Source organism: Mercenaria mercenaria, unplaced genomic scaffold (assembly GCF_021730395.1).
Source record: "Mercenaria mercenaria strain notata unplaced genomic scaffold, MADL_Memer_1 contig_1123, whole genome shotgun sequence".
NCBI classification, from domain to species: Eukaryota; Metazoa; Mollusca; class Bivalvia; order Venerida; family Veneridae; genus Mercenaria; species Mercenaria mercenaria.
In genome coordinates, this window is record NW_026459099.1 from 37,765 (window position 1) to 59,586 (window position 21,822).

At 36.7% G+C, this 21,822-nt stretch overlaps 1 protein-coding gene across 1 annotated transcript in view; it reads left to right on the plus strand.

The window, feature by feature from the left end:
• LOC123554113 (remodeling and spacing factor 1-like) overlaps positions 1–21,822 on the plus strand; it is a 61,722-nt gene that overhangs the window by 29,890 nt on the left and 10,010 nt on the right. Inside the window, exons 8-11 of the mRNA XM_053532341.1 lie at positions 1,574–1,697; positions 7,282–7,397; positions 10,274–10,378; positions 18,528–18,607. Of these exons, the coding sequence (XP_053388316.1) occupies positions 1,574–1,697; positions 7,282–7,397; positions 10,274–10,378; positions 18,528–18,607 (425 nt within the window). The remainder of the gene's footprint in view (positions 1–1,573; positions 1,698–7,281; positions 7,398–10,273; positions 10,379–18,527; positions 18,608–21,822) is intronic.

Sequence of the window (21,822 nt, forward strand, 5' to 3'; positions counted from 1 at the left end):
TTTCCAAACATTGCTATTTGCATAATATTAAAATTATGAAAAAATATTTGACTGTAGTGGGCATACATATAACATCTTGTAAAAATAATGACAAATTAATTAATGACCGCTTATAAAGTAATGTTTACAATAATCACACCATGTACATGTCAACTCATTCATTTCTATAGAATACTAGTCAGTTAGGTGTTTATCCGTCACGCAATTTCGTGTAAGTTAGGTTTTTATCCATTCCTCATGTAAACTGAGTTCGGTTTTTATCAACTCAAAGTTAAGTTTTTATCCCTTTTCTCGCTGTCAGTACATTTGAACATGTATTGTGTCAACATGTAGTGGGTTAACAACATAGTGTAAATGGGCCTATAAAGCAGTATATCTTTGCTTTCAAACAACAAAATACTCGAGGCATCAAAAGCATAGAAGTATTTTTAAAGATTTTTTGTAAAAGTTTTCATTGAAAAAGTTGCCTTGTTTGTCGTTTTTCCACCTGAAAACACAAGGGTTGATATATTTAACATGATGCATTTTGAAATAAATATACACTTGATCAATGGAGATAGAAATAACAACAGAAACATTCCTTTATACATCGTAATTACACAGAAAACAAAGTTGTGTTGGCTTTACATCTGCCATGTTGGGACTGAGTTAGGGTCGCTGAACAGAGTTAAGATTATCCGGGTACATGGCGTGAAAATTGACTCTGCCCTACGAGTCACTTGATTTTACATAGATTTCTAAAGGATAATCTTCAAAAAATATAAAAAAAAATAAATAAACCAGAAGGCCTAGAGATTAGATATTTAACATGTAGCATTGCCTAGTGGACCTCTACAAAATTTGTTCAAATCATGACCCCGAGGTCTCTTGATTTTACATAGGAAAATCTTCAAAAAATTTCTAAAAATTAACCAGAAGGCCTAGATCTTAGATATTTGACATGTAGCATTACCTAGTCATGGTAGTAGACTTCAGCAAAATTTGTTCAGATCATGACCTCAAGGGTCATATTTGACCCCGCCACATGGAGTAACTTGATTATTTGGTTATACATAGAAAAATCTTTAAAATTTCTAAAAATAAACCAGAAGGCCTAGAACTTAGATATTTCACATGTAGCATTGCCTAGTGGACCTCTACAAAATGTGTTCAAATCTTGACCCAGCCCCACGGGTTACTCGATTGTACATAGGAAAATCTTCATAAATTTGCATAAAATAAACCAGAAGGCCTAGATCTTAGATATTTGATATGTAACATTGCCTAGTAGACTTCTACAAACTTTGTTCAAATCATGACCTTCGGGTTAAAATTGGCCCTGCCCCAGGGGTAAATTGATTGTACATCAGAAAATCTTACAAAATAATTCTAAAAATCATCAGTTTGACATTTGAAACATGTAGCTCATATTACTCAGGTGAGCGATCCAGAGTCATCATGACCCTCTTGTTTAAAATTCTATCAATTTCACTTTAGTACACAAAAAAGAAGCAAGATAAATTATTGCAATATAGTAACCTGTGTTAGGTCTGCATCATTAATACCTAAATATAATTGTTTGTGATTGATGTAGTTACCAGCAAGAAGGGCGTCGCTGAAAACATCTGACAGCGAGAAAGAGGAGGATAATGGGAGTAATGTGGAGAATGTACCAGTTAAACTCGGCAGAAACGCTAAACGTGCTGCAGCAAGAAAATGTAAGTGTTTTTAGCACGACTATTCATAGAATAGTAGAGCTATTGGACTCGCCCATGCGTCGGCGTCCGCGTCCCGATTTGGTTAAGTTTTTGTATGTAAGCTGGTATTTCAGCAACCACTTGTTGGAATGGATTGAAACTTCACACACTTATTCACTGTGATAAACTGACTTACACTGCACAGGTTCCATAACTCTATTATGCTTTTTTACAAAATTATGCCCCTTTTTTGACTTGAATTTTTGGTTAAGGTTTTGTATATAAGCTGGTATCTCAGTAACCACTTGTGGGAATGGATTGAAACTTCACACACTTATTTACTGCGATAAACTGACTTACATTGCACAGGTTCCATAACTCTGTTTTGCTTTTTTACAAAATTATGCCCCTTTTTCGACTTAGAATTTTTTGGTTAAGGTTTTGTATGTAAGCTGGTATCTCAGTACTTACTAATTGGAATGGATTAAAAATTCACACACTTGTTCACTGTCATGATCTGACATGCACAAAGCAGGTCCCATAACTCTATTTTGCTTTTTATGCCCCCAAGGGAGGCATATAGTTTTTGAACTGTCTGTCGGTCTGTCAGTCTGTCGGTCTGTCCGCAATTTTCGTGTCCGGTCCATATCTTTGTCATCGATGGATGGATTTTCAAATAACTTTGCATGAATGTGTACCACAGTAAGACGACGTGCAGAGCGCAATACCCAGGTCCGTAGCTCAAAGGTCAAGGTCACACTTAGACGTTAAAGGATAGTGCATTGATGGGCGTGTCCGGTCCATATCTTTGTCATCGATGGATGGATTTTCAAATAACTTGGCATGAATGTGTACCACAGTAAGACAACGTGCAGTGCGCAAGACCCAGGTCCGTAGCTCAAAGGTCAAGGTCACACTTAGATGTTAAAGGATAGTGCATTGATGGGCGTGTCCGGTCCATATCTTTGTCATCGATGGATGGATTTTCAAATAACTTGGCATGAATGTGTACCACAGTAAGACGACGTGCAGTGCGCAAGACCCAGGTCCATAGCTCAAAGGTCAAGGTCACACTTAGACGTTAAAGGTCATTTTTCATGATAGTGCATTGATGGGCATGTCCGGTCCATATCTTTGTCATTCATGCATGGATTTTAAAATAACTATGCATGAATGTGTGACACAGTAAGACAATGTGTCGCGCGCATGACCCAGCTCCGTAGGTCAAAGGTCCTAAACTCTAACATCGGCCATAACTATTCATTCAAAGTGCCATCGGGGGCATGTGTCATCCTACGGAGACAGCTCTTGTTTACAAAATTATTTCCATTTTTCAACATAGAAATTTTTGCTTAAGTTTTTGTATGTAAGCTGGTATCTCAGTATCCACTAATGGAAAAGGATTGAAACTTCACATGCTTGTTCACTGTCATGATGTGACTTGCAGTGCAAAGGGTCAATAACTCAACTTTGCATTTTACAAATTTATGCCCCTTTTTAAACTTAGGAGTTTTGGGTTAAATTCTTATATGTAAGCTGGTATCTCAGTACCCACTAATGGGAATGGATTGAAACTTCACACACTTGTCCACTGTCATGATCTGATAAGCACTATGCAGGTTCCATAACCCTATTTTGCTTTTTTTAAATTATGCCCCTTTTTCGACTTTCGTATTCAATCAATCGACAAGGCTGTTGAATAGTCGAGCGTTGCTGTCCTCCGACAGCTCTTGTTTGCTTAGATATCAGAAATCCAATTACAAGTTTGTTGTGGCAGAAATAATTTCAAATAGAACAAAACTTATTACTTAAAATTTATCATGGCTCTTGCTGCAACAATTGTGGGATTTGTATATTGTGACTTGTATTTTTTTTCTACAGTTTACATGGTTAACACAGAGGAAAAAGTTACTAGTTTGGATTAATGTATTGAAAGTTTGGCATGGCCTATCAATAGCTTAGAGAACAACCAAGGTTGGGATTGCATATTGGATCATTTGGGTTCAGTTCAGTTCAGCAGAACTTAATTAATTTGCATACTGTGAAATCATTTAATTTTGTCGGCACGAAATTTCGTGGTTTTGGCCAAAACGGCTGTTTCGTGGGGACGTAAATTCGTGGATTTTCAATTTTTGAAAACAAAAAATCATAATTTCCACAAAAATAGATCTACTAGTACTTCTGTACTTACATATGAAGCCTACCCGTGTCAAACATCGCTACCATGGTTACCGAATTTGCAATCTACGCCGCGGGAGATTAGCGAGTGATCATGTGCCAGTTAACGACTGCGTTATCTATAATTATACGACCCCTAATTTGCAAAACTTTTTAAAACTGTGAAATATTCAATAAGAACAGTCGGCGCCGATTAAAAAAGTGTGAAAACCGTAGCACCTTGCACAACTAGCATTCATAATTGAAACAAATATTAAAATTGATCATTGATCATTTGATTGTGTTTTAAACAAAAACTTGTTATTGTACTGCAAATTAAAACAAACTGTTATAGCTTTAAATAATGTTGTTTTTATTCCGTAGTACTAGTGTAACTATAGTACTAGTAATCCTTACACAATCTATTAAACTGGTCCGATGTTTTTTTTTTTGTTTTTTTTTTTTGAAAAATGAATGCGCGTCTGCATCTAAAATTACAAGCTGTTGAACTTGTGCAGGTGTTATTTCCTGCCGAAAAACGTGTAATAGGTATTAATGCATCGGACGTAAATCTAGAAATTAATTATGTCTCCCCCAGGAGACATACTGTTTTTGCCCTGTCCGTCCGTACGTCACACTTCATTTCTGAGCAATAACTGGAGAACCATTTGACCTAGAACCTTCAAACTTCATAGGGTTGTAGGGCTGCTGGAGTAGACGACCCCTATTGTTTTTGGGGTCACTCCGTCAAAGGTCAAGGTCACAGGGGCCCGAACATTGAAAACCATTTCCGATCAATAACTAGAGAACCACTTGACCCAGAATGTTGAAACTTCGTAGGATGATTGGTCATAAAGAGTAGATGACCCTTGTTGATTTTGGGGTCACTCCATCAAAGGTCAAGGTCACAGGGGCCTGAACATGGAAAACCATTTCCGATCAATAACTAGAGAACCACATGACCAAGAATGTTGAAACTTCTTAGAATGATTGTACATGCAAAGTAGATGACCTCTATCGATTTTGGGGTCACTCCATTAAAGGTCAAGGTCACAGGGGCCCGAACATTGAAAACCATTTCCGGTCAGTAACTTGAGAACCACTTGACCCAGAATGTTGAAACTTCATAGGATGATTGGTCATGAAGAGTAGATGACCCCTATTGATTTTGGGGTCACTCTGTCAAAGGTCAAGGTCACAGGGGCCTGAACATGGAAAACCATTTCCGATCAATAACTTGAGAACCACTTGACCCAGAATGTTGAAACTTCATAGGATGATTGTACATGCAAAGTAGATGACCCCTATCGATTTTGGGGTCACTCCATTAAAGGTAAAGGTCACTGGGGCCTGAACATTGAAAACCATTTCCGGTCAGTAACTTGAGAACCACTTGACCCAGAATGTTGAAACTTCATAGAATGATTGTACATGCAAAGTAGATGACCCCTATCGATTTTGGGGTCACTCCATTAAAGGTCAAGGTCACAGGGGCCCGAACATTGAAAACCATTTCCGGTCAGTAACTTGAGAACCACTTGACCCAGAATGTTGAAACTTCATAGGATGATTGGTCATGAAGAGTAGATGACCCCTATTGATTTTGGGGTCACTCTGTCAAAGGTCAAGGTCACTGGGGCCTGAATATTGAAAACCATTTCCGATCAATAACTAGAGAACCACTTGACCCAGAATGTTGAAACTTCATAGGATGATTGTACATGCAAAGTAGATGACCCCTAACGATTTTGGGGTCACTCTGTGATAGGTCAAGGTCACTGGGGCCTGAACATTGAAAACCATTTCCGGTCAGTAACTTGAGAACCACTTGACCCAGAATGATGAAACTTCATAGGATGATTGGTCATGCAGAGTAGATGACCCCTAATGATTTTAGGGTCACTCTGTTAAAGGTCAAGGCCACAGGGGCCTGAACATGGAAAACAATTTCCAGTCAATAACTTGAGAACCTCTCGACCCAGAATGTTGAAACTTCATAGGATGATTGTTCATGCAGGGTAAATGACCCCTATTGTTTTTGGGGTCACTCAGTTGGCCTGTTCATGTAAAATCATTTTTTGGAAATAACTTGAGAACCACTTGACCTACAATGTTGAAACTTAATAGGATGATTGGACATGCAGAGTAGATGACCCCTGTTTATTTTGAGGTCACTTGATCAAAGGTCAAGGTCACAGAAGCCTGAACAGTGACTTGAGAACCACTAGGCCAAGAGTGTTGAAATTTAGCGGGATGATTGGACATGCAAAGTAGATGATCCCTATTGCAGCCAACCATCAGTGTCTCTTTGACTTTCGCTCCTGACCCCTATTGACTTCTTGCCTATAGGACTTTGCATTGGGGGAGACATGCGCTTTTTTACAAAAGCATTTTCTAGTTTATAATATTTAATAGTTCCAAAGTCGTAGTATTTTACTACATGTCAGTAAAAATAAGGCTAGTGTATGCACATTGCATAGCCAGACCGAAAAAATCAAAGAACAGTCGTATTATAGTGCGGGTTGGCACGAGACGCTACGTCAAACTTCTATATTTAGTATCTACTTTCAGTTTGACAAGCATGTCATAAACATACCACGGGTACATTTCATTTAGAAATAGTCGGTTTTGTTTCCAAACATACCTATGTTTATCGTTGATGTAGCCTCCATAAACTACACGAAAGCTGTAGGTTAGTACTACCACATGCATACAACTACGGGTCAGATCAAACAGCTATGGTGTCTTTTTTGACGACTTTGCGTACAATTAAAAATTATTGTGGGCACAATTTGTTCGTTGGGACTTAAATTCGTGGTTAAGCTCAACCACGAAATCCACGAAAATTAATCCCCCATGAATAATAATGATTTCACAGTACTTTGAAAATTCCGCTGTTGCATAGTGATCTACTTTGTTGTCTATTTGTACCTTTTGGAGTGCAGAAATTTTGAGAGTAGTGGTTGAGTAATGGTTCAAATCCAGGTCTTTTTTTTTTCAATTTTCTTTTAGTTAAGAAGTAATTTAGATGTCATAGTGTCATGGTTAAAGTCACATTAACTGAAAAAAGAAGATTTTTTTTCGCTGTGATCATAAGCAAGGTGGTTTCAAGTTAATAACTGTAGTATTGATATGTATTCTTAGCAAACTTGTACGAAGTTCTTTTTTGGATTAGTTACTAAAAATAGAAAATGTTTTGTTGTTTTTTTATTTTTAAAAAAAAACCCCACTATTTTTGTGGAATTTCCATGTCTCTTGCTATGCGATTTATTACACTAAAATGTAGTTAATTTCACAAATATATGCAGGCAAATGAAAATTTGAAGCGTGTTTTATACAAGAACAACTGTATGTAAAAGGAGCACTACACAGAGTCTACCTAGCATTCCCTGATGACCAAATTGTTTATATATTCTAGGTATAACTATTGCGATTATTGGTTATTTAGGTACTAATTATGCGGAATCATTAGGACAGTTAAATTTCACCGAAGAAATCATTGAAGAAGAAGCAACAGTGGAGGAGCCATGTAAAGTGTGCAATAAAAATGAGGACCCTTCAACTGTAAGTTCATTGATAATACTTATCATCCCAGATTCTGGCTGCATCCAAATACTTGTTTGGGAAGTATTAGAGGAACAAATAAGCTGTTGAAATTAATTTTTTTATTTTATTTACATATACTGACATTACTGTTATAAGAAATTAACATTTAAAAAGTTATGTCCACCCATAATACAGTGTACAATTTCGTGTCTGCTCTGTAACTCTTGAACCCCTTGAAGGATTTCAAAGAAACTTGACACAAATGTTCACCACACCGAGATGATGTGCAGAGTGCATGTTTTGGATGTCTCATTTCAAGGTCAAGGTCACACTTAGGGGTCAAAGGTCATATATTACTTTGCTTTGTGTATATTGCTTTGGATTGCACTGCTCTTGTTTTTATTTGGCAGATCCCTTTTTTGTCCACTTACAATAAAATTTTTTGAATTACTTCCCTTTTATTAGCTCATCTGTTACAAAGTGACAAGGTGAGCTTTTGTCATCGCGCAGTGTCCGTCGTCCATCCGTGCATGCGTGCGTAAACTTTTGCTTGTGACCACTCTAGAGGTCACATTTTTAATGGGATCTTTATGAAAGTTAGAATGTTCACCTTGATAATATCTAGGTCAAGTTCGAAACTGGGTCACTTGCCATCAAAAACTAGGTCAGTAGGTCTAAAAATAGAAAAACCTCTCTAGAGGCCATATTTTTTCAAAGATCTTCATGAAAGTTGTTCTGAATGTTCACCTTGATAATATCTAGGTCAAGTTCGAAACTGGGTCACGTGCCATCAAAAACTAGGTTAGTAGGTCAAATGATAGAAAATCCTTATGACCTCTCTAGAGGCTATATTTTTCACAAGATCTTCATGAAAGTTGGTCTGAATGTTCATCTTGATGATATCTAGGTCAAGTTCGAAACTGGGTCATGTGCCATCAAAAAGTCGGTCAGTAGGTCAAATAATAGAAAATCCTTATGACCTCTCTGGAGGTCATAGAGAGGTCATATTTTTCATGGGATCTGCATGAAAATTGGTCAGAATGTTCACCTTGATGATATCTAGGTCAGGTTCGAAACTGGGTCACGTTCGGTCCAAAACTAGGTTAGTAGGTTAAATAATAGAAAATCCTTGTGACCTCTCTGGAGGTCATATTTTTCATGGGATCTGCATGAAAATTGGTCAGAATGTTCCTCTTGATGATATCTAGGTTAAATCTGAAACTTGGTCACGTCTGGTCCAAAACTAGGTCAGTAGGTCAAATAAAAGAAAACCTTGTGACCTCTGTAGAGGCCGTATTTTTCATTGGATCTGCATGAAAATTGATCAGAATGTTCATCTTCATGATATCTAGGTCAAGTTTGAAACTGGGTCAACTGCAGTCAAAAACTAGGTCAGTAGGTCAAATAATAGAAAATCCTTGTGATCTCTCTAGAGGTCATATTTTTCGTGGGATCTGCATGAAAATTGGTCAGAATGTTCATCTTGATGATATTTACGTCAAGTTCGAAACTTGGTCACGTCCACTCCAAAACTAGATCAGAAGGTCAAATAATTGAAAAACCTGGTGACCTCAGTAGAGGCCCTTTTTTCATTGGATCTGCATGAAAATTGATCAGAATGTTCATCTTGATGATATCTATGTCAAGTTTGAAACCGGGTCAACTGCAGTCAAACATTAGGTCAGTAGGTCAAATAATTGAAAATCCTTGTGACCTCTCTGGAGGTCATATTTTTCATGGGATCTTCATAAAAATTGGTCAGAATGTCCATCTTGATGATATCTAGGTCAAGTTTGAAACTGGGTCATGTCTGGTTCAAAACTAGGTCAGTAGATCAAATAATGCAAAAACCTTGTAACCTCTGTAGAGGCCGTATTTTTCATTGGTTCTGCATGAAAATTAGTCAGAATGTTCATCTTGATGATATCTAGGTCAAGTTTGAAACTGGGTCAACTGCATTCAAAAACTAGGTCAGTAGGTCAAATAATAGAAAATCCTTATGACCTCTCTAGAGGTCATATTTTTCATGGGATCTGTATGAAAGTTGGTCTGAATGTTCATCTTGATGATATCTAGGTCAATTGTGAAACCGGGTCAACTGCAGTCAAAAACTAGGTCAGTAGGTCAAATAATCGAAAAACCTTGTGACCTCTGTAGAGACCATATTTTTCATGGGATCTGCATGAAAATTGGTCAGAATGTTCATCATGATGATATGTAGGTCAAGATTGAAACTGGGTCACGTGTGGTCAAAATCTAGGTCAGTAGGTCAAATAATAGAAAAACCTTGTGACCTCTGTAGAGGCCATATTTTTCATGGGATCTGCATGAAAATTGATCAGAATGTTTATCTTGATAATATTAAGATCAAGTTTGAAACAGGGTCACATGCAGTCAAAACTAGGTCAGTAGGTCAAATGATAGAAAAATCCTGTGACCACTCTAGAGGCCATAGTTTTCATGGGATCTTTATGTAAGTTGGTCTGAATGTTCATCTTGGTGATATCTAGGTCAAGTTTGAAACCGGGTCAATTGCGGTCAAAAACTAGGTTACTAGGTCTCAACATAGAAATACCTTTTGATCTCTCTATAGGCCATATTTTTCAATGGATCTTCATGAAAATTGGTCAGAATATTTATCTTGTTTGACCTTCTTGTCCTTAAGTGCAATGATAACAGGTGAGCGATATAGGGCCAATCTGGCCCTCTTGTGTTACTATAAATAGCTTATTTTAAAGCTTTTTAATTTTGGCCATAGGAGAAAACCAAGACCACTTTTCTGTGGTACAGCATGGATGGTACCTCCAATTTTTAGGTGTATTTTGACATATCTGTTCCTGGTTAGAAGTTTTTGTGGAATTTTTTAGATGTGGCTCCTGTGTTCTGTATTTCAGATTTTACTCTGTGATAAATGTGATGGCAGCTATCATATGTCGTGTCTCTCACCACCCCTGTCACTAGTGCCTTTAGAAGACTGGTTTTGTCCACAGTGTGAACATGTAAGTTTACATTTAGCAGACTTGTATTGGTTTTACTCTAGGCAGATGTAGTAGCAGAAGAGCATCATTACTTTAACTTTAAAATAAGACTGACATGCTATGCAGTCAAACCTGTGTTTAATAGCTAGCCAATGGAAGACAAGTTGAAGCTAATGAAAATGTCAATTTTAAAAATTAATTGACATCTTCTTAAGACAAATGGTTCCTTAGTACAGATGACTGCAAAAGCAGGGCTAACTATAATGCTGTATGTTTGGATTGCAGTATTTTTTGTCAAGTTTATACATACAAATGTTGACAAAACTTTACATCTTTGTAGATGTAACATTCAGCAAAATACCACAGGAACATGATTTTACATTCTAGGTGAAAGCATGGTAAATTAGAGATTATGTTCTTTCAATTCAAGTACCATATAGCGGGTTAATTCTGCGGGTTTTTAGCTCGACTATTCGAAGAATAAGTAGAGCTATCCTACTCACCACGGCGTCGGCGTCACACCCTGGTTAAGTTTTTCGTACCAGTCCACATTTTGACAAAGTCTTTTGAGATAAAGCTTTGAAACTTTCAGCACTTGTTTACCATCACCATGTCCAGTTATAGGCAAGAGTACATAACTCTGTCAAGCATTTTGACTGAATTATGGCCCCTTTTGCCTTAGAAATCTTGGTTAAGTTTTTCGTACCAGTTCATATTTTGACAAAGTCTCTTGAGATAAAGCTTTGAAACTTTCAACACTTGTTTACCATCACCATGTCCAGTTGTAGGCAAGAGTACATAACTCCATCAAGCATTTTGGTTGAATTATGGCCCCTTTTTGACTTAGAAATCTTGGTTAAGTTTTTCGTACCAGTCCACATTTTGACAAAGTCTTTTGAGATAAAGCTTTGAAACTTTCAACACTTGTTTACCATCACAATGTCCAGTTGTAGGCAAGAGTACATAACTCCATCAAGCATTTTGACTGAATTATTGCCCCTTTTGACTTAGAAATCTTGGTTAAGTTTTTCGTACCAGTTTATATTTTGTGTAACGTGTTTGACATATGGCTTTGAAACTTTTATATCTTGTTCAGTATAATAGTCTCTATCAATAGGCAAGAGTACGTAACTCTCTCATCTTTTTTGGCTGAATTATGGCCCTTTTTGAACTTGGAAATTGGTTCTGTTTTGTATATGTCCATGTTTTGTCAAGACTATTTGACATATGGCTTTTAAACTTTAAACACTTGTTTATCATTATGATTTCCATCTGTAGGCAAGAGTACATAACTCTGACAACTATTTTGACTGAATTATGGCCCTTTTTGGACTTTGAAATTTGTTCAGTTTTTTTTTACAAGTCAGTGTTTTGTCAAAACTATTTGAACTGTGGCTTTGAAACTTTTAACACTAGTTTATCAACATGATTTCCATCTGTAGGCAACAGTACATAACTCTTCAACTATTTTGACTGAATTATGGCCCTTTTTGGACTTGGAAATTAGTTAAATTTTTCATATAAGTCCATGTTTTGCCTAACATATAACTTAACATATTTGCCATCATGGTCACACATTGCCATTTAGTGCAAGACTAACCGAAATCCACAAATACAGGAACATTTTTAGCTCACCTGTCACAAAGTGACAAGGTGAGCTTATGTGATCGCGCGGTGTCCGTCGTCCGTCGTCCATCCGTGCGTCCGTGCGTGCGTCCGTCCGTAAACTTTTGCTTGTGACCACTCTAGAGGTCACATTTTTCATGGGATCTTTATGAAAGTTGGTCAGAACGTTCACCTTAATGATATCTAGGTCAAGTTTGAAACTGGGTCACGTGCCTTCAAAAACTAGGTCAGTAGGTCAAATAATAGAAAAACCTTGTGACCTCTTTAAAGGCCATATTTTTCATGGGATCTGTATGAAAGTTGGTCTGAATGTTCATCTTGATGATTTCTAGGTCAAGTTCGAAACTGGGTCACGTGCCATCAAAAACTAGGTCAGTAGGTCTAAAAATAGAAAATCATTGTGACCTTTCTAGAGGCCATATATTTCACAAGATCTTCATGAAAATTGGTCAGAACGTTCACCTTGATGATATCTAGGTCAAGTTCGAAACTGGGTCACGTGCCATCAAAAACTAGGTCAGTAGGTCAAATAATAGAAAAACCTTGTGACCTCTCTAAAGGCCATATTTTTCATGGGATCTGTGTGAAAGTTGGTCTGAATGGTCATCTTGATGATATCTAGGTCAAGTTCGAAACTGGGTCACGTGCGGTTAAAAACTAGGTCAGTAGGTCTAAAAATAGAAAAACCTTGTGACCTCTCTAGAGGCCATATATTTCATGAAATCTTCATGAAAATTTGTCAGAATGTTCACCTTGATGATATCTAAGTCAAGTTCGAAAGTGGGTCACGTGCCATCAAAAACTAGGTCAGTAGGTCAAATAATAGAGAAACCTTGTGACCTAACTAGAGGCCATATTTTCCATGGGATCTGTATGAAAGTTGGTCTGAATGTTCATCTTGATGATATCTAGGTCAAATTTGAAAGTGGGTCACGTGCCGTCAAAAACTAGGTCAGTAGGTCAAATAATAGAAAAACCTTGTGACCTTTCTAAAGGCCATATTTTTCAATGGATCTTCATGAAAGTTGGTCTGAATGTTCATCTTGATGATATCTAGGTCAAATTCGTAACAGGGTCATGTGCGGTCAAAAACTAGGTCAGTAGGTCTAAAAATAGAAAAACCTTGTGACCTCTCTAGAGGCCATACTTGTGAATGGATATTCATAAAAATTGGTCAGAATGTTCACCTTGATGATATCTAAGTCAAGTTTGAAAGTGGGTCACATGCCTTCAAAAAGTAGGTCAGTAGGTCAAATAATGAAAGAACGTTGTGACCTCTCTAAAGGCCATATTTTTCATGGGATCTGTATGAAAGTTGGTCTGAATGTTTATCTTGATGATATCTAGGTCAAGTTTGAAACTGGGTCAACTGCAATCAAAAACTAGGTCAGTAGGTCTTGAAATAGAAAAACCTTGTGACCTCTCTAGAGGCCATACCCTTGAATGGATCTTCATGAAAATTGGTCAGAATGTTCACCTTGATGATATCTAGGTCAAGTTGGAAACCGGGTCACGTGCCTTAAAAAACTAGGTCAATAGGTCAAATAATAGAAAAACCTTGTGACCTCTCTAGAGACCATATTTTTCAATGGATCTTCATGAAAATTGGTCAGAATTTTTATCTTTATAATATCTAGGTCAAGTTCAAAACTGGGTCACATGAGCTCAAAAACTAGGTCACTATGTCAAATAATAGAAAAAACGACGTCATACTCAAAACTGGATCATGTGGGAAGAGGTGAGCGATTCATGACCATCATGGTCCTCTTGTTTGTTTAATCCATTTTTTTGTTTAGTCTGAAAATCTATGGAAATATTTTGATCCCATTCTTCAATCAATTCTTCGAATAGTCGAGCGCGCTGTCATCCGACAGCTCTTGTTTTTTTTCTCCTAAAATGGGCCTAGTTTATTTCTGCGTTTTTATACCCCTGGCATCTACTGATGCGGGAGGCATATAGTGATTGTCCTGTCCATCCATGGTTCGTTCGTCCGTCAGTACGAGGTTAACCAAATGAGACCGTTTTGTCTAGCATCAATACCCCTTACTAGAATGACTTAATACTAATTCAGATGTAACCTCTGACCATTCCTCATCTTCAGACATCACCTGACCTCAGTTTGACCTTGACCTTGACATCATTTTGGACTTAGGTTGCTTTATATGGGCCATCTCTTGGTTAACCAAATGGGACCGTTTCGTCTAGCATCAATACCCTGTACTAGAATGACTTGATACTACTGTAGGTGTAACCTGTGACCATTCCTTATCTTCAGACATCACCTGACCTCAGTTTGACCTTGACCTCATTTTGGACTTAGTTTGCTTTATATGGGCCATCTCTTGGTTAACCAAATGGGACCGTTTCGTCTAGCATCAATACCCCATACTAGAATGACTTGATACTAATGCAGATGTAACATGTGACCATTTCTCATCTTCAGACATCACCTGACCTCAGTTTGACCTTGACCTTGATGTCATTTTGGACTTATGTTGCTTTATATGGGCCATCTCTTGGTAAAGCAAATGGGACCGTTTCATCTAGCATCAATACCCCTTACTAGAATGACTTAATACTAATGCAGATGTAACCTGTGACCATTCCTCATCTTCAGACATCACCTGACCTCAGTTTGACCTTGACCTTGAACTTGACCTCGTTTTGGACTTACGTTGCTATGTATCAACAAGGATGGCACCGGGGGCATCAAGCGTTTATTGAACGCAGCTTCTTGTTTATTTCTGCGACCTTTGAGAGAAGCAGGAATTAATTTTTGCGGTTTGCATAAACCGGAAGTACATTCTATGCGTGGGAAATAGCTACCGCATTTACTACATCATAAGTATCGTCTCAAAAGCAAATCGTTCTTGTCATTTATGTCTTGGTGGCATTATCTAGTGCATAATCTATGACAATGAAGTTGGCAGAGCTGATTTCTGTTTAAAACTGATTTCATTACCGTGTATGATCAAAAACCACAATTCTAATATGCTTGCCCCTGTTAAAACACTCTTACGGTAGAATGACGTCACGTTTACGTGCGATGTCGTCTAAGTTTTTGTTGCGACCAAGAAAGAGAGCTTCTATATTCTATCTAATGTTTGAGATTAAGGGCATATTAGAATCGAAATAATTTATAGCACAAGCGTGTTTTAACACTATTTATACACTCGGACGGTAATACGTAGTTCAAATAACTTCACGAGGGCACAGCCCTCGTGAAATTATTACGCCCGACATATAACCACCCATCGTGCATAAATAGTGTTAAAACACTCTTTTCCTATAAATTATTTCTTAATTGAAAATAAATGCTGTAGATCTAGTACTTGTAATTCATTTTGAAAGACATTTTCATAAAATGTAATTCTTCTGGTAGCAAAATTTACGATTTATTTACAAATACAAATGTATAATTATACAAATGCAAAATCAAGTACAGAGTCCGTTTACAGTCCATTCAGTTACAACAATTACAATATACATTAATTAGTTTAAATTTTCATAAACCTAGTCTGTTTTGTGATAAACACTTGTAAAGATTACATGCCTGAAATGGTAACCATTCATTCATTCATGGGAAATAGATTGATATAATAACAAAAGCAATCAACCACAATAGATATGGTGTTAGACTAGCCACTAGACTGATAATTAAGATATTTCTATGATTTTTTTGAGTCGGCTAAACGCTGTCAAGCGTTTGACGAGTCCTTGCTATCGCACGATTTCTCATTCTTAAATGGCCTCACAACACAGCGAAGTGATGTAGTTCCATTGGATTGTCTCTAATTTCAAAGAATTCATTGATCGAATGAAGTTCATTTATGTCAATTCTATTTGCTGTGACCAATATACGATGTAATCTGTCATATTTATGACTTGTAATTGTGCAATACTCGAATAAAGCCACGTATTTTCTTCCGCGGTAACTCATTAAGCATAAACACGCATAACGCTTCTGCGGGATTTGGTAATACATTTGCGCATATGATTATGGTGACGAATTTTATGCCCTTTTGTTACAAAATAGCAAATATGATGTTCACAAATTCAAATAAAAACTGCATATTAACTTATTAGCCAAATTATCCATTTGTTACCCTGTCCGTTTCAAAAAATAATCTTTAAAATCATTGCGCAAATAACAAATTTATTGTGCTGTGCATTTTATGAATTGCGCAGACTTACAAAGCTTGCGTAACATCCAGCGAAAGACAATTCGCGGATGAATCCTAACTACATTCTGGACACTTCTCGGCGAACACGCGTGACCTGTTTATAACAATGCTTCTACGACTTTGCGTGGGTTGAATTTTGTAGTCAGTAAACGGATAAATTATCGGAAGAAGAAGCTCTTACTGGTTTGTTTAGTTACTACTGATATTAAAAATGATATTAATTCTTATTTTTCGAGAAATAAACAAATCGGCGAAACATTAAATGGTATTTTCTTGTAGTTTTTTAAATCGAAAGTAGATCGTCTATGTTAGAGTGCTTTGACGAAACAAAACATTTTTTTTATGAAATGATTTAAATAATTTCACCGTAAGCTTCAATGTCAGATACTGCCAATTGCTGCTAAACTGTCTTCATATCATCACAATTTGTAAAACATATTGTTGAAACTGGAGATTTTGGCAGTATAAAAGAAAGTGTAATAATATCCGGATATAATATTTTGGGTAAATATCGAGCTGTGTTATGAAATTTAAACATTAAAGTAACAGACATGATAGATATTATTGTAACAGAAATGATTCTAGAATTTATTTTTATAATACATACATAGAATCAATATCAGACTTATATTCTAGTGCTGAGGCATGACCTGAAAGTAAAAATATGAAGTGACAGTCATTCATACTTCGAATATTGTAATACTAAAAAGAATCTAGGTAATATTTAGAAATTGAAACATAAAATTTTCGGTTAGAAATCGCACCAAAGGCTGTATCAAGGGTCATTTTCAAAATTTCCTTGTGGTGATACCCCAAACCATACTTGCAGGAGGGGGTATCCTCCCACACCCTCCCCCCATATTGCCACTTTACAGTTTGATACATTTGCCCTTTTACCACCTGTCACAATGCCCATTTCAAAATCTGACTGCAGTTCAAAGCGGGAAGTAACACCCCTCCCCACACCCACCCTGCTACCGACCACGTAAAAATGGCTCAAACATTTTTTCAGCCCAGTCTGGGCCTGTCTGTCTACATGAATCAAAACGGATAATTGAAAGTACATAGACTTGGGGACTACTGACATGGTTTTGAAGGGGTTAACAGGTCTGAAATAGAATAAATGATGGTTTTTAAACTAAAAAAGAACTGCATTTATTAATATTGGTTATCTTTTCCGAAATTGGTAGCTAGTCCGAGTAACTTCTCATAGTTTCGAATGCGCAATTTTCCTGTCAGTGTAAACATTCATGACACTATATATTTACACTCAGCAACATTGACATATCTTTAAACGCAAAAGTAAGTATACTTTAAATTCACATCCCTTATAATATGATTGAACAATACCTAGCGTGTGACACGGTTATTGCCAGGCCCCTTATCTGTAAAATATCTGAACAGTTCTTTCGTCCATCCGTTACAAATTGTATGTGGAAATCCGCGCTATAAAATTTCAATATATAAATTTTCATATTCAAATTTTATCATGTGCGAATATATACCAGCCGATAATTGCCTGTTTTGGTAACGCCGGAGGCAAGTGTTTACTGGAAAAATGTTTATAGTCATGTGCAGTATCTTAGTGTCACCTGTCAAATTGTAGTTTGTACTTTCAACATTTTTATTTTTGCGAACCACTCTTCAATTTTAGAGAAATATATTGGGTTTAAATACTTGTATAATGTCAATCAAAGTTTTACTTGGCATCGATTGAATGGCCATTTCATCTATTGTAACAAAATCTCTGTTCAGTTGGGGAAAAAAACTAAAACCAAACTGAAACTGGTAGACTATACTACCAGTACATCAATCATTAGCCGACTCTCAGGCCCTTCAGGCCTTTGATTCTTTTTTATGTTCATAGAGACAAAAGCCAGTCTATTCTAGAGATTTTCTAAGACGACTGATGTTAAAATTATGATATTGGACATAGGATATAGACTGGCTCAGTTCACTACATAAAATCATAAAAATGGGAAAAAAAATGTATCATAGTCTAGGAGCTAGCCTAATATGGTGTGAATATCTTGACAGCAGACAAGAAACTCGTGAGATAAAGATAACTTGTCATTATATTAAGCACAATATCAGTTTATTTCTGCGTCAAAAAATTCTGTTAAATGTGCAGAATTTATTTTTGCATGACAACCTAGACCTGCAGATTTAGCAGAAAAAAAACCCCGAGGAATTAACCCGCTATACAGTATATCATGTCGGACATCAAACTGATAAATATTGATAATACATTCAAAAATTGTAGCTTTTCTGTTCAGTTAAATGTGGATAGATATGAATAAAAGATATGGTCGTGCAAAACCAGTTATGATGTTAGATATTCATGAATGTCTGTTTTGTAGAATATGCTGATAGAGAGCCTAAGAGAGAAAGTGAAAGAAGTGAAAAAAGCTCAAAGGAGATTCAACAGAGGACAAGACAGGTATGGTCAATTAATATGCATGACCTGTTCTGGTCTTAATGTCATATTAGAGCAATTGTTTATAATTGGAGTTGATTGTGGGTTGGTGGTCTAGTGGTAATAGGCTTGACTGTCAATCCAGAGGTCCGGGGTTCGAATCCTGGCACCGGAAATTTCGGAGATGTTCTTAAGTGTCTCACCTATCTAGAGGCCTTTACTGGTTCTTCCCAGGAAAGACGGCTTTATGTTTATCGGTGCTATACACTGGGCATGTTAAAGAACCAGACTGTCTATTCGCAAAGAGCTAGGCTAAGTTAGGCGGACACGCCTGTATCTAAAAAGTTTTGTCTGTTCTGGGGGCTTTCTCTCACTCTGTCCCTATGGTCAGATCGCTCTGTGTCTGTACTAGTAGAGGATGAATTTCGCGCCCTGTGTGGCTGCGTTTGCTATGTGTAAAGCGTGTTTATCATGAAAAGGGTGCTATATAAATCTGGTATAATAATAATAATTGTTGTGAAATTGCTTTGAAAATTTTCTGTATCTGCATATTTTAAGTCACCTTATTTCTGAAAAATACATTTTAAATTCTCTGGCAGAATATTGACCTGTATATATAAGATTTTCATAAAACTTGCTAACCTTATAAATACAACATGCAGGGTTTACCTCCCATGCCTGTATGTTTAAGGTCAAGGTCACATTTTTAGGTCAAAGGCCATAATCACATCATTTAATTTTCCTGTTTAAAATCTATATCAGGGGGTATTAATCACATTCAGTGATAGCTCTACAGGCTCGACAATTCTACTCTGTGCTTAAATGTATGGGTAGAAATCAGCTTCAGGCAAGTGGAAATTACTGTAGTACACATCCTGAATGATGAGTACTATTTTAAACCAAAATATAGTAAATCAGATTTTAAACGGAGTCTTGCAGAAGCTGGATATCTAAAGATCTAAAAAGGAAGCATATATTGTTGTTTGCAACTCAAAATTTTGTCTCGCTACATTATGACCACATTAGCTATACACTTGATTGTTTAGAACAAGATTATGGTATGTACTGTTTTTTTATTGACTTTGAAAAGGACAAGTAAAAATTGTAGTAATAGGAGTGAAAATTCTTGACAGCTTGTCTTTCAGGTCTAGTTATATTCAAGTTAGCATTAGGCAGTTGTTCTAGAGCATATTTATATATAGGAGAAGTCAAAACAAAATTAATCTGCTGCCATTCAAATCAAGAGAAGGGACATGCTTCCAGATGTGTCAGATCAGTTTCTTAATGCCTGTCTAACACATTAGGATTTTTAAAGTGCTCATGGTGAGTTATTATGATCATTTTGTGTCTGGCGTCCGGCATCTGCCCGTCAGGTTGTATGTCCATCATCAACATTTGCATTTAAACGACTTCTCCAAAACTAATGAATGGATTTTGATGAAACTTGGCCATGATGTTCCTTGGGTGGTTCTCTAACAAAGTTGTTCAAACAGTTCTGCCTGGTTGCACATAGGGGCTGCCAGAGCTAAAAATAGAAAAAAACTTCAAACAACATCTTCTCCTAAACCTTTGGTCTGATTTTGAAATAATATCACACAAATGGTCCTTATATAAGTCTGGTATAGTAATTTCGCGACATGAACATGGTTCGCACAGGTCCTTGAAAGTCCTTGAATTTGATCCCAAGTCCTTGAAAAGTCCTTGATTTTTTCTTCCAAAATATCCCCTGAAAAAGTACTTGAATTTTGAAAAAAAAAGGTGGAAAAGTCCTTAAATTTTGCTAAAACTGGGGGTGCAATCGTATTGTAGGGGAAAAATGCAAAAAAAATAATCAAAACGAGCGAAAAAATGGTGTAAAATAAAAATACATGCACACCCACGGAGGGAACGCTAGTTGAACACCGTTTCGGTACGGAAGTTCAGTACTGAATAGTGATTTTCACAACGTTAAGATATTATGCGCAAGGTCATTGTAGCATGACTTATCAACAACAATGAGTGGCCCCAAAAATAAATGTAGTTTCGCAAGTAAATGGCTTACACAGGATGATTATTCATCATGGTTAAAGGAGTTTAAGTCAGACAAGCATAAGTGTTTGTACTTTGTGTGATGAGGCAAATGCTATGAGACGAGTGGCGAAAGAAATACAAAAAGTGAAGTCCCTTGAGGACAAATTGAAAACTAGTCTTGAGAGCTTGAAAGACATATAAGAAACATTCACTAGTATGTATACAGGCAAATATAGCTCATAAAAGGTAATCCCATTGAAGATCTCATAAAGGTTAAGATATGCTATTGTAGCTTATGGAAAATAAAACTGTTCTGTAACTTTTTCTTCTATCATAATGCCTTATGAAGAGCCTAAATGGTTTTGTAATTTAAGATTTAAAGTGATAAAAATAGTCCTTGAAAATCGATAAAAAGTCCTTGAATTTTTTTTGCCAAGTCCTGTATGAACCATGATGAAAGTTCGGCGTCAACCATGCCAGTGGCCCGATGCATTGATCGTACCTTAAACGTGGCATTCTTAGCAAGTATATTCTAGGTTTTTTACCGCATTCCTATTAGACTGTTGACTAACTTTCAAGTGCGATGAAGGATTTGCGATAGAAAATTCGTACATGTCGACATTGCTGGAAAAAGTCATTTTGCACGTGCAGCCCAAGCCTCAAATGGAGTTAATCGAATTTGACAAATCTTTACACCAGTGACAACTTAGCTGTGTCACAGATGTGGTCGTGTTATGCATTTAACACAGTCCAGTGTGATTTTTAAAATATAAGGGTCATTAGGGTGGTAACTTTTCAGTGACGCTGAGTATATATAGTGGAAACATTAAAAATCTTATTGTGCGAAACTGCTGGCTCGATTTTAAAATAATTTAACAAAAATGGTCCTTTTGTGACCCTCTACCAACATTATGCAAATTATTTTGATTCATCAAAAAAACATGGCCCTATATGTATATATAGTGGGAACTTTAAAATTATTTCTTGTGTGAGACTGCCAGCCGGATTTTAGAATAATTTTACATAAATGGTCCTTGTGTGACCCTCTACCAAGATTGTTCAAATTATTTTGATTGTCTAAAAACATGGCCGCCAGGGGTTGTGGTCACTTTTCCCTATAATTATGTATATAGTAGAAACTTTAAAAATCTTCTTGTTTGGAACTGCAAGCCCGATTTTGAAATAGTTTTACACAAATGGTTTTTGTGTAACCCTCTACTAAGATTGTT